At 36.8% G+C, this 14528-nt stretch overlaps 1 protein-coding gene across 1 annotated transcript; it reads left to right on the forward strand.

Moving 5' to 3' along the window:
• On the forward strand, positions 1 to 4653 carry LOC118735366 (nuclear pore complex protein Nup154). The gene is made up of 2 exons (XM_036465078.1): positions 1 to 280; positions 335 to 4653. The coding sequence occupies exon 2, from the start codon at positions 346 to 348 to the stop codon at positions 4564 to 4566; it is 4221 nt and encodes a 1406-aa protein (XP_036320971.1). The 5' UTR covers positions 1 to 280; positions 335 to 345; the 3' UTR covers positions 4567 to 4653.
• Positions 4654 to 14528: the final 9875 nt, after the last annotated feature.

Consider the following 14528-nt stretch of genomic DNA (forward strand, 5'->3'; position numbering starts at 1 on the left):
CGTTTATTGGATCTGTGGCCGGCGTAGAAGTTGATGGTTCCATTCGCGGTAAAACGAGTTTGTATATATGGACAGTTTAAAATGCAAAAAAGTGGCTTTCTTTTAACAAATTAACCGCAATTGATTTAGTGAAAAAACGAGATATTTACATTTAAAGCAGGGAATCATATAGTCGCATCAGTTACTTGCACAACATACTTTTAGTAACTTAGTTTGACGGCACACGGAGGACCGCACACATCCTAATCATTAAGACATTGGTTTCCTGAATTTACAATCGGTAAAGTTTGAGATATTTTTAAATTTAACCTATTATAATTGTAGTTGAAATCAGTTTAAGCTAAAATGCCGTCAATCAGTCCCACCGATTTCTTGGATGTAGCTGGTAACATACTGGAGCGAATGGACATAAGGGACAGTTCATCGCCGGGGCTGCTCGACGTGAAAATAAACCTCACTGGAGTGGCTCAGCATGGTTTCGCGACAGCTAGTGGATTGAATGATTATGATTACCAAAATCTTTCCAGTTTATCAATGGGTCCTAAATCTGCGATGCAAGTGCACACTGTCAACAAAATTCCGATACCAGCTGAAATTTTAGAACATTTCAAGCACATAAAATGCCATTGCATGATGGGTTTGTTCCCCGAAATTGGTAGAGCATGGTTAACTATCGACTCTGAAATTTATATTTGGACCTACGAACAAGCACGCGATGTTGCATATTACGACGGACTAAATCATTTAATTGTTAGCGTGGGTTTGGCCAAGCCAAAACCTGGCGTATTCATAAGCGACGTAAAATATTTGCTAATTTTGACGACGCCAATTGAAATTATTGTTTTGGGGGTAACGTTTGCTGATACCACCAAAATTATTTCATCGCCAATGAGAAATATGCAAAGCACAACCACTTTCGAGGAAATGCAATTAATGAATAAGCCGATTTTCATATTGAATTCTGATAATGTTGCTATTAATGTTGTGCAGTGCAGCCAAAATGGTCGAATTTTCCTAGGTGGACGAGACGGTTGTCTTTATGAAATCGATTATCATGCAGATTCTAGTTGGTTCGGAAAGCGTTGCAAAAAAGTAAATCACTCTCAAAGTGTTGTATCCGCCATGGTTCCTAACTTCCTAAAACTTTTCACTGAAAACGATCCAATAGTTAGTATCGTTATCGATGACCACAGACAACTTTTATATACGCTAACGGAGAAAGGTTCCATAGATGCATGGAATATTGGCACGGATTGCAGCAGTACTCGACGGTTTGCACGAGTTTCTCAGAACGAAGTTATGCAACGTGCGAGCAGTATATTGAAAACCGTTGACAACTCCATATTTTCAAAAATCAAATCGATATGTCCGTTATCTATTGATGACAGTTTAAACTTAAATCTACTTGCTATTACACAAAGTGGTGTTCGATTATTTTTTGCTACTAGACCACTGAGTTCAGCACAGAATCCTAGCCAGCAGCATCTTCAACAACAACAAATACAGTTGTCCCAAACGCTACAGAAACAGACGTCTACCAACTTCCCCTCTACCAATACCTCAGGCTTAGTTTCGGCACAATCAGCTCAAGACCTTAGCAAACCCCAGGGACTATATTTATATCACGTTCGTCTTCCTCCAGGCTACACACCTAACACAACCGTTAATAAGCCAAAACAGGTCCACTCTGCATACTATAGTGAAGGAACATTGCTATTAATTTCTACATCGCAACAAGATCAAGATCATTTATGGTCAATAAGTTCAGCACCATTTCTAAGTCGTCCGTACTTAGCAGAAGCAACAGCGGTACTTAGCTTAGATGGAATCGTTTGGAGTTTAGCTGAAGTACGAGACAAATGTGAATCTAAATTGAACTCGATTTTGCGTAAGGCCAAGAAAGCTAAAAAAGTAGTGTTACTCACGAATCAAGGCGCTCATATTATTGCATTGTTAAAACCAGTGGATATACTGCAGCAGCTGCTTACAGCCTACAGTGGCCCTCATAATGAAGCTGTCAAAGCATTCTTTCAAATTCAAACGGAGAGCGAGGCTTGTACTACTTCGTTACTTATCGCATGTGCAGACCAATTTCGCAATACGGATCTGGCAATATGGGCCGCACAAGCGCTACTCCTATACGGAGGAGAGCCTTATTATCACTATCAAATGCTTGCGAATGCTCAGGGAGGAACTTCTAAGATTAACCCCATGAACCCAGCTTTACATATGGGACACTATGGTGTTGACCGCAACACACCGCAAATGTTTGTGTCTACACCAATGCCCCATACTGCTGGTGGCGGTTTTCAAATGCCGCGTTCGCCACAGTCATCACATACAATGCAACAGACACAGTACCCGTTGAGTCCAATACCAGGCCAAGATACAGGATACGATGGTGGTTTAATTGTTAACGACTACTCTACAGTCATATATTCAGCCAAACATGATGGATTGTACTTGTACGTTGCCCGACTACTGCGTCCAATTTGGAAAAAACGTTGTGTTGACACAAATTTATGCAGCACGGTTACCCAGTCCGATTGTACATTGATACTTGAAGACTTATTTTCGCTGAGGGCTTTCATGGATGCATACATCGTAAATGACTGTTCCGGATTATCACGAAATACGTACTCTACTCAAACAAGCGTATCAAATGGATTTAGTCATGTGCTCCCGGCTCACACCCAGCTATCTACGCACGAACAACGAAATGTTACTGAGCAAGCACAATCGGAAGAAAAACAATCTTTAAGCGCTTTATATCAATTGATTAAACATGTTTGCGAGATCTTATCCCTTTGGAAAATCCTGTCGGAGCATCAGTTTCAAGTGTTGGCAACTCAATTAACAAAAGAGGAGCAAACCACATTGAGCTCATGTACATTTCGAGACCTCACACTCACACGCACTGATTCCTGTGCTTTATTAATAGCTACTCTAATTAATTCATATCTGAAAGATAACGCAAGTGTTAGTATTATTTCGGCGAAACTGAGGGAAGTTTGTCCGAACCTATATCGCCACGAAGATGCGGTTACTTTTAAAGCTACGGAAATATTGCTTTCAGCCAAAAGTTGTGAGGCTTCTGAAGGGAAGAATGAGAAGCTTTGCACAGCTCTGCAGCTCTGCAAAGATGCCGCACCGAATTTGCCCCTACAAAACATTTGCCAACAATTTTCTATTGCCGGTTTTGGCGAAGGGGTCATAGAATTAACTGCAACTTGTGCAGCTAAAATCGATCCCGAAGAAAATGGTATACGTTACTACAATTGCGATGAGCCTACCGAAGACACTGAAGGTTATGCCGCTTATTCTGCACGTATGACATGTTACAAGGAGGTCCGCTTGATGTTGGATACGATATATCAGAATTATTGTAACGCCAATGAAACGCAGGAATTTGAGTTTCAACGACAAATTTGTGATACCAGCGAAAAAAGATTTAGTGTTCAAATACGCAAGCTTGTAAATTTGGCCATCCAAATTAAAGATCCACTCCTGCATATCACATTGTATCAGTGGTTGATGGCACATGATATGATATCGGAGTTGCTGGCATTACCCGAACCAAGTTTGGGAGAATTTCTACGTCGAAATGTGGTAAACAATCCAGGAAATTTAAATTTAGTCGACTTATTGTGGAAATACTATGAGAAAAATGGCCGACATGCCGAAGCCGCGCATATCTTGGACAACTTAGCCAGCACTGAAAGCGAATGCATTCTTCTTGACCAACGCATTGAATATCTAGCTAGAGCCGTTATGTGTTTGCGCAATGATAGTTCGGGCTTTTCCATTGCCAATGGTGTCTTGCTAAAAGAGCTAGAGGATAAGCTGGAAATCGCACGTGTACAAAAGTGCATACTGGATACTTTTTCGGCATATATAGCACCGGATCACAGAGTATTGCAAGCGATAGAAAAGCTTAATTTCACGTTGTATGATATAACTCAACTCTATCAGCAATTCGCCGATCCCTTTGATTTGTGGGAGTGTAAACTAACTATTCTGAATTGTTCACATCACAACGATCCGTTGTTAATCGAAACAGTTTGGAGTCAAATCATAAATAAGGCTGTGGTGGGTAAGGGGACAACACAAGAGCGATGCACGCGCTTGTTCACCAAAATAGAATCGTTGGTAAAAGAGTTTCGTGAGTCAGGCCATTGCTTCCCATTGGCATTTATTATACGTGAGCTCGAATTGAAAGCTTGCCAACTTCAATTTCCCGAAGGAATTGTGCCCGAGAAGCTAGTTGCAATGAATATAGATATTGAACTTCTAATGGAGTATTATTTCAGAATGATTTCAATGAATGAACGTGTTTGGGCAAATGAAGGCAATGAGTGGCATCTTGTGCAATCATCTATACGTGTAGTAACTTTACTATGTGGGAACTTGCGTTCCATATGGCATAGATCCAAAAGGCGCATTCTTGGAAAGGCACAGGACATCGTATCGACTTGTTTAAGTTTCTGTTATCAAAAGCCCGATACTGAGCACCTGCGCAGCTCATTAAAATCGCTACAATGCCAATTACAAGATAATTTGTTGTGAAGATTTTCTAAATTATTTTTATAATACTCTTTAAACAAAAATAAAAACTTAAGAAACACTAAATAAATAAAAAATTAATCACCCTCATTGCGAGAATCGTATCGAATGCAAGTCGTTTTTCGAGCCGAAAGGTATCAAAAATTCACGTCATTGTCTAGAATTTCCACTCGAATAGTGTAGTAAAACGGAAAAACTTGACAGCACTGTATAGTTTTCGAAGATTTTCGTCGTTTACTTATTTCAGCACGACAGTAGACAATGCCAATGTTGTCGAGTCGTACAATTTAAACGAATTTACGATTTACGCAATGGGCTGCTTTTTTCTCAACTGTGGAGAGTTCATACATGACCGAATAATTTTTAAGCAAAAAACAAGTAAGAGCAGCGCTGTCTTCGGCTATGCCGAAGGCTTCATACCTTTCATGAACATCTGAAAACTTTAATTTAACAGATTACTGCATTTGAAAAAAATTATATATTCACAGCACACATAGATAGAGGAGTTACATATATACAAAATCTTACCTAAACAATCAGAGGTATGGAAGATATACCTTATATAGCACCAATCAAAGTGATTTTCACTGCTGTGTGATCGGTTTGTAAACCGGTAACACAATTTAATGGGTTTAGCTTCCTACATAAAGGAGATATATCGCAAAAACTGGTATAGGAACAATCAATGGTATACGAAATAAGGCTTATACATACAGCATAAATTTTGACAATTTTCTCAGTAGACTATATTATTATTTAACCAATAGCTTACAAAATTTATCGGTTTTAGCTGTCCAAATAAATTAGTTTTACATTAAAACCCAATATCTGAACAATCAGTTATATGGAGGCAATATATAAGTTACAGTGACCCGATCTTTGTTAAATTTACTGTAAACTATCTGTTGATAATGAGTGAAAATAGTGCGAAATATCATCTTTCTAGCTGCATATATTTAGAAGTTATAACAAAGAATCTCATATCTGAGCAATCAGTGGTATGGTAGCTATATGTAAAAGTCACCCGATCTTTGTTATTTTCACTCTAAGTTCTCTGTTGATAATGGGTGGAAGTATTGCGAAATTTCATGTTCCTAGCTGCATAAATCGAGGAGTCATAACGAAAATTCTCATAACTGAACAATCAGTGGAATGGAAGATATATGTTATAGTTACCCGATCTTTGTTATTTTCACTGTAATGATTCTATTAACAATGAGTGAAAACGGTGAGAATTTTCATGTTCCTAGCTGCATAAATGGAGAAGTTATGGCAAAAAAATCTCATATCTGAACAATCAGTCGTATGGAGGCTATAGGTTATAGCGACCCGATCTTCTGAAAGTATTCTTTTGATAATGAGTGACAACATTTCAAAATTTCATGTTACTAGCTACTTAAATGGAGGAGTTATAACGAAAAATCTTATATCTGAACAATCAGTAGTACGGGAGCTATAGATTATAATGACCCGATCTTTGTAATTTTCATTCTAAGTTCTTTGTTGATAATGCGTGGAAGTATTGCAAAATTTCATGTTCTCAGCTGCATAAATGGAGAAGTTATAACGAAAAATCTCATATCTGAACAATCAGTTGTATGGGGGCTATATGTTATAGTGGTCCGATTCTTCCGGTTCCGACATGATTAATACATTTTAAAAATACACCCACCAACCAAATTTCATCCGGATATCTCGAAAACTGAGAGACTAGATTGCATACAAACAGACGGACAGACAGACGAACATGGCTAAATCGACTCAGCTCGACGTTCTGATCATTTAATTTATGGGTCTATCTCTTCTTATTCTGGAACTTACAAACATTGGACCAAAGTTATAATACCATTTCATGCTCATGAAAGGAATAATAAAACACCCGACTTCTATACTGTTAATCAGCCCCATTGCGTAATGCGCTGTTTTTGCTTACGCGTAAAAGCACATTTAGCTCTAAATGTACATTTATCCATACAAAATTCGTCACCTAAATGCAACTAAATGCAACTCCATTTTTGCATTAAGTATCTAAATACTAAAAGCAACCCTGTGATCTTCCAAAATGTCCACGATTCGAACATGGTTTAATGAGAAAAAGTGGCTACATTGCATTTTCGAGTATACAGTGGCTAGCTGCGTTTCAGTGATCGCCGATCGATTAGCTCGGATCCAATACTTTTCGTGAAAAATCCTGTAAAACTGTCAAACAGCAAAATTACTCTCTGAAGTGAGAGTAAAAAGTAAGTAACAATAAAAAGTACGGGAACAAAAAAAAACATTTTTCCTGTAAAAACGTCAACCAGTGATTGCTTGACACTTTTCATGATTTTACCAGAAGAAAAAGTTCGGGTATAATCTTGCAACTTTATTCTCTACACAACCCTCCAAAAGTGGCTCTAATTTACAGGATTTTGTAGGATTTTCGAGTACGGGAACATTTTTCCTGCAACTTCCTGCAAGTTCGTGTAAAATCCTGTAAGTTCATGGAGTACTGGATCAGAGCTATTATTTTACATTATTAGGATAAAGAAAAGTTAAGAAAATTCAATATCGATGTGATGCTGATAGAAATCTGGATCAATTTGTGATCAATTCTGTTTGTTTTGTTTCCTAATTAAGTGAGGAAGTTTTAATTGACAGCACCAACAAATGAATATATACATAAACAAATGGTCGGCCATGGTTAAAACAATTCAAATTTTTGTATTGAAGTTTTGGTTTAAAATTTATTTTTTCCTTTTCAGTAGGGTTTTTGCACATTATCTTCTGCGTGAGAATTGATCGTAATAGATACGGATCTGAATAAGCGACAGGAACACGGCTGCTTGTCAAAAGCATACGATCTCGAACTCGCGTAAATGTACATTTGCTAAATGCGATAGCATGAACGCTCTTCGAAAAAATATGTTCGAAAGTGCTAAATGTTGCATTTTAAATGCAGCAAAAACGCCGCATAAGTCGAGAATTAGGCTAAAATAGGTGCGTTCGTTTAAAATCTCCAGTAAAAACCAACCAACTGCCAAATTCCGGCGAAATGTCATCTGTTCTCTCACAAGAGAAAAATATCCGGAATAGTACGCGAACAGAAAATTTGCAGAAACTTGCAAATTAGATGAACAGCTGATATAATTTCTGTTTACATTCAAAAGTGTAAAATTTAAAACGTACGAAAAGCCATCACAAAGTGTTATACTGACACAGTTTATTGATTAAACAAATAACTACTTATTTCTTACAAGTTTAATTAGTCGCATTTTGTAATTTTTAACTTCCAAACCATCAAATTCAATTTTGTGATTTGCGTAAATGCCAACCAGCTGTTTTCCTGTTGGCAAATTGCTGTTGGCAAAAATTTTTCCAGCAGAAACCAGCAGCTTCCCCTCACTCAATTTCCCCTACTTTGGAAGTTGTTTGCGTACGCGAACGCAAAAACTTGTAAGTTTTGGTTAAACATGAACAATTAACAGCTACGCGAACGAACCTACTCTATGACTCGACAACATTGCCATTGTCTACTGTCGTGTTGAAATAAGTAAACGACACAAATCGTCGAAAACTGTGTAGTGCTGCCAAGTTTTACCGTTTTAATACACTAGTGGAGTCGAAATTTTAGGCAATGACATGAAATTTTCTTTATGATTCGACTCTCGAAAAATGACTTGCATTCGACACGACTACCGCAACGAGGCTGAATAATTCTGTTAGCTATGAAGGTCGGTGTTATGAAGAAATTTTGTTTTGAAACTGCGTGCAATTGTTGCAGCAAACTCTGAGCTCAATAAAACCTAGCCAGCTAGATGTCGCTACCTAGGGGCAGCGGGCGGCTCCATCCCCCTAAGCTTTGTAGTTTACCTGGAAGCAGAGATGGGCACGGGACTAAATCAATCCTGATCCCGCCCATCTCGAAATTAAATTTTTAAGTCCCGTGGGGCCCGTGGGTACCGAAGTCTTACTAAGATTAATTCACATGTCTCAAATTAATTTTAAATAACAAAAACAATGAAATATCTGGCGTCTTTGGATATTTTTTTGAAATTAAACTTCTTGGGTTGGTGTTACGCAGACAAACTTTGTTTGGAAACGGCTGCTTTATACCATGTTCTGACCGACATCAAAACATGTTTTCTGTGCTAAAACTGGTTTTCGACCTAAAACTAGTGTTTTCATCCATGTAAAATCCAGAGAACGTTTAATACACATTTTTATTAAACCATGTCAAGTTTGATCATCCATTTATGTAATTTTGATTTTCATTGCATGATTTTGCAAAAGAATAAGGTATCATTTTCTTGTTAATTGTGTGAAATAGCCAGAACAACCGCAGTGATGTGAAGTCGATGTTTATCTAAAACTATGTTCACATATCAATATTATCCCAATCAAAGCTTGTTTTTTAATCACCCCGCTTACACAGGCAAATCTCAGATTATTAGCCGTCAAATTTGTTGTGCTTGTTATTCTCACATCCCAAGGAAAAGTTATGTTTCTTCTCTGTGCCGACGTGATCACGTTTTTCTGCTATAATAAGCAATATAAATATATTTTAACTTAACATTTTATTAAAAATACCTTTACAAACCTCTTTTCCTTGCTAGCGTCCATTTTTGTTTACTTTTACATTTGGCATTTCTCCTCTTATTCGCAAAAACAATCGATAAAACTAGGATGGACACCGAAAAGTTATCGGTCAAATCTGAGATTATTTTATAATTACAGATTAACAAGGGACGAGTTTTAAGCAGTGTTTGCATTATTCAACTTTGCGTTCAACAATTGCGTTCAACTCAACGCAGGGTTGCACGAAAAAAAAAGTTGAATGGCTAAATGTTGGCTGGCGACCAACTTTGTTGAAAGCGATTAGTTGAAAGGCCATTCAACCAAAAGTCGAATGCAAAGTTGAACAATGCAAACACCTTTTTATGGCGAATATTTTGATATTTTTTCATATTTTGATAGTTTTAGCCATTCAACTTTTTTTTCGTGCAACCCTGCGCTGAGTTGAACGCAAATGTTGAACGCAAATGTTGAACGCAAAGTTGAACAATGCAAACACACTTTTATATGGCTAATCTCTTGTTATAATTACAGATTAGGGTGTAAAGCTTAGTATCCAGCTCTTAAGAAAAGCAAAAACTCCATATAAAATGACGTACAAGAAATGGCTAAGAAATTTTCTTGAGTCAAATTTCCTTAAAGCTTAGTATCTAGCTCTTAAGAAAAGCAAAAACTCCATATAAAATGACGTACAAGAAATGGCTAAGAAATTTTCTTGAGTCAAATTTCCTTAAGGCAGTACGCAGTTCTTCAGAAATTTAGTACGCTTTCTACTACGGTTTTCTAAAGTTTTTTGTGAAAAAAGAGCACAAGGCAACCCAGGTTTGCAACAGAAATATATGCCCGTTCCATTATTTCTTGAGGAAAGAGTGAGGCAACAGGCTGTGCGTTATCAAAAATGTCAAAATTTCTTGGACACACACGCGAAATAATGGCAATTTTTTCTTGACCGTTTTCTTAAGAGCTGGATACTAAGCTTTAGGCAGTACGCAGTTCTTCAGAAATTTAGTACGCTTTCTACTACGGTTTTCTAAAGTTTTTTGGGAAAAAAAGAGCACAAGGCAACCCAGGCTTGCAACAGAAATATATGCCCGTTCCATTATTTCTTGAGGAAAGAGTGAGGCAACAGGCTGTGAGGTATAAAAAATGTCAAAATTCCTTGGACACACACGCGAAATAATGGCAATTTTTTGTTGACCGTTTTCTTAAGAGCTGGATACTAACTGCCATCCCTAAATTGGCGCGTCAAGCGCCAAGCAACTGTCAAAAATCCTCATGCCCATACAATTTGTATGAACCATCCCACAATAACGCGGCGCTAACGCCGAGCAAATGGAATTTTCATTTTTGACAGGGCGTTGCTTGCTGAAGTTGGATGCAGAAGACGAAGAGAAAGAGAAAGGACAAAAAAGTGAATGAGAAAATAAGAATAAAAACGAGAGGACCTGAGAAAACGTCAAAAATTACGACGCGTTGATTTGGGTATAGCGCGCGATGACACTGTTTGCCAATGGATAACGCAACGCTTAGCGCTCCAATTTAGGGACGGCAGTAAGCTTTAAGCTTGAAAATGAGGATAATCTACTTATATGTGAACCTAGTATAAAGCATGCTGTGAAACATACAAATAGTATATATCTAAATGTTATGCACAAATTTACTTTAACAGAACTAGCGTGAAACTGACTTATTATTTGAGAATTTATCTAAATTATTCCAATTATAAAATTGTGATGTAGCTTTATTCGAATTGTAATACGCATTTAATTTCATCTTCCGATTAAAATGGATCGATCTTTGTAAATTTTAATTGGAGATTATTCAATATTATCAAAATCACCCTCTACCAACTTAATTTTTACATATTTCGTCTGTTTTCCCTTAATTTGATAAAATACTTCTTCCTAGTTACGACTTAGTGGCAGCTGCAGCCGAAACTAAATTTTAAGTTGGTACTTAGCCAGAAAAGTCGAAACTAAGGCGACTATGAATGGCTTTAGTTGTGACTTAGAATAGTTTCGACTTAGTTGAGTACTAAATATGACTATGAATATGCGCCATTGAATCTGATATTTAATTAACTTTCCAAACGCTCTCGTGAGATTAAAAGAATGTTCACATATCAATATTATATCAATCAAAGCTCGTTTTTTAATCACGCTGTTTACACAGGCAAATCAGATTATTAGCCGTCAAATTTGTTGTGCTTGTTATTCTCACATCTCAAGGAAAAGTTATGTTTCAGAAATGATAGAATACAAGAGTGCGCCGTCCTGGGCGTTGACATTTGTGTACCACAAGTAAACAAAGAATAGAGCGAAAAGAAGAACGAGTTAAGACTTCCAAAACAGTTCATTTTACAGCGAAAAACGTGTTTTAATTTTGCTAAACGAAAATAATAGGGGTATTCTCTGAGTCTTGCAAAGCCCTTGCACGGTGCACGGATTGCACGGTTTGCAAAGCTGTCCCATACGAAAACCGGTTTTTACCGTGCAATCCGTGCAATCTGTGCACCATGCAAGGGCTTTGCAAGACTCAGAGAATATCCCTATTGCATTTTTCACCTAATCTATTAGAGAATAGGCAACATTTTAGTGCACTCCATTGCTTTGCAATTGAGGCTGCTTCAGCAAAAGTTTTAGTGCACTCCATTGCTTTGCAATTAAGACTGCGGCAGCATCTCCGCGGGATTGATTAGTTAACTTGCTAATGGAGGCTGCTTGGAGCAGAAGCAAAATCATTGTGAGGAAATACTGTTAATGTAATAATAAAGAAACATTTCGGGAACGGCTTTGCCGTGTCCTATGTACACAAAATGCAGCGATTCGTCCCAGCGCTACACTTGCATCATTTTATTAGTTTTTACGCAGTCTTCAACTCAAAAATCACTCACAAATTGCAAATTAACACAATTTAAACTGATTTTTCACATATAATTAAATTTCTCTTTCGCTGATTTGTAGACAAAGGTTTGTTTACAAGTTACCACAACTGTCAAAATCGGCAAAAACCAAAGTAGCGGTACCACTGACGGCGCCACCTCTGTTCGCTGCACCGTGGTTATGTTTCTTCTCTGCAGTGATGGGACTTAAAAAAAATTCTGTGTGGTAGAATCTGGAATCAAAAAAATGTGGTAGATCTCAGGCTTTGGATCAAACTTTGTACAAAAATTACAGAAATTCTGTAAGGTTTCACCTAAATTGCGAACTTTTTAATTACTCTAAAAAAAAATTAATTTTAGTATAATAAAGTGCAAAATTGAAGTTGCTAAAAATTGCGTTGAGTTTTGGCAATTTTTTTCCTTCCAGTGTAAAGCGGTTCCTTCCATATCAAGATATTTTTCGAACATCAATTTTTTTGCAACCTTGCGGAGTGTTGCCAGCGTTTCTTTTTACCACATCACGATGTAGCGAACAAATGTGGCACGTTACAGAAACCGCTACTTGGGATTTGCCGATTTTTACTACTCTCAACTAAATGTAAACAACGCCCCAAAAATTTAAGATGCACTGAAATTTGCTAAAACTTTCACAAAAATCGCAGTTTTTTTAAATTTTCGCTATTAATTCTTTTTATAAATCACATATTTTAAAATTTAACATAATGAAACCAGGTTTGCTGTCGAAAAATTTATTATTGAGAAAATTTATGATTTTACAGTTTATTTTATCCTCCCATTCGGCTTTGTTTACTTTTACTTGAGAAATTTCATCGCCGGAAATGCGGAATCTTGTATTAGTTTAGTGTTGGACAATTTTTGCTCTCAAAATTAAGAAAATTATGTCGAGCAAAAATAAAACTAGTTACTCAAAAACGCGAATATGTGGTAGATTTCAGACCTAGTGTGGTAGATGCTGAAAAAAGTGGTAGATCTACCACAATGTAGAATGGTAGAAGTCCGATCACTGCTTCTCTGTGCCACCGAGATCACGTTTTTCTGCTATAATAAGCAATATAAATATATTTTAACTTAACATTTTATTCAAAATACCTTTACAAACCTCTTTTCCTTGCTAGCGTCCATTTTTGTTTACTTTTACATTTGGCATTTCTCGTCTTCTTCGCAAAAATAATCGATAAAAGCAGGTTGGACACCGAAAGGTTAAATCTGAGATTATTTTATAGTTGCGATCCCGTACGAGTCCGGACTAGTCAGAAATAGTCAGAATCATGATAAAAACATAACAAGGTAAAACCATTGAGAGGCAGTCTGACGTTTGCCAACAATATAATTTTAAAATCAAAACTCAGACTCACACACACATTCTCATTTTCAATCTCAAACAACAACAATTGTGAACAATTTAATTTTTTTATTTTCAATTTTATATGATTATAAAATGTTGGCAAACGTCAGAACAAAATCATGGCCGACGAATTGAGAGAATGAATTTACCTTGTAATGTTTTTATCATGGTCAGAATCAGTCAGATTTTACTGGAAATCGATCCCGTACTCGGTTCTCTGACTAAATAGAGAGTAAATACGGTTCTCTCTATGTCAGAAGTTACCAGTTTTAGTCCGAGAATTTTTTGCTGGTAAATTCTGGTAAATATGTCAAACGATCAGCCGTAATGTGTTTGGCAACCAAATTGTAAACAAAAGAAAAGTGCACTCTGCTAATTCATGTTGAAAAAAATTTAATTACTTGTTTAAGTGGATTCTAATGAATTTGAAAGTGTTTTTGGTTATTTACATGTGTGAGCTAAGTGTGTTTACATACAAAATAAGCAAAAATTTACAACCAAAATTTGGAGGTTATGTTGAAGTTGACAGAAGTTACCATTTTTTACTAGAAAGCGATCCCGTACTTTTCAATGTTACTCTCTCTCTCTGAGCGAATTTTTATTTTTTGACAGTTTTACTAGTCCGAGTCCGAGGAATATGGGATTGCACCTTATAATTACAGATTAACAAGGTACGAATTTTGTATGGCTAATCTCTTTTTCTAATTACAGATTAGGGAGTTAAGCTCAAAAATGAGGATAATCTACTTATATGTGAACCTAGTATTAGCTCTGTTAACATTCTTCTTTTATGCTTTGTATTTTGCTCTCGCTGTTAAGTATTCCAAATATTTGTCACTCTTAAAATGCGCTTCGCTTAAGCTGAAATTAGTCGAGAGCGCAGAACGTATACTTAAACGCAGTCTGCATACGCAGAATTTTGTCGATTACTGGAGCCCTCAGTGTTGCTTACTACACTGTTGCCACTCTTCAATGCCTTTTCATAAACTTACCCTTTCAACCACAATTTTTCGTGCTATAATAGATTGTAGCTAAATATAAACTACTTAGTTTTCAACAAAAACCTTATTTAATAGTAAATTTCAAATATTTTAAACATATTGTTACGATTATCCTTGAAACCTCGTCCGGATTTCCCAAATCTCTCGGTTCGTATCGCTGGAT

This window comes from Rhagoletis pomonella, unplaced genomic scaffold (assembly GCF_013731165.1).
Source record: "Rhagoletis pomonella isolate Grant_MI unplaced genomic scaffold, Rhpom_1.0 Rhpom_scaffold_00003, whole genome shotgun sequence".
Classification (NCBI taxonomy): domain Eukaryota; kingdom Metazoa; phylum Arthropoda; class Insecta; order Diptera; family Tephritidae; genus Rhagoletis; species Rhagoletis pomonella.

Coding starts and splice junctions, on each gene's coding strand:
- LOC118735366 (XM_036465078.1), top strand. CDS start 346: ATGCCGTCAATCAGTCCCACCGATTTCTTGGATGTAGCTGGTAACATA.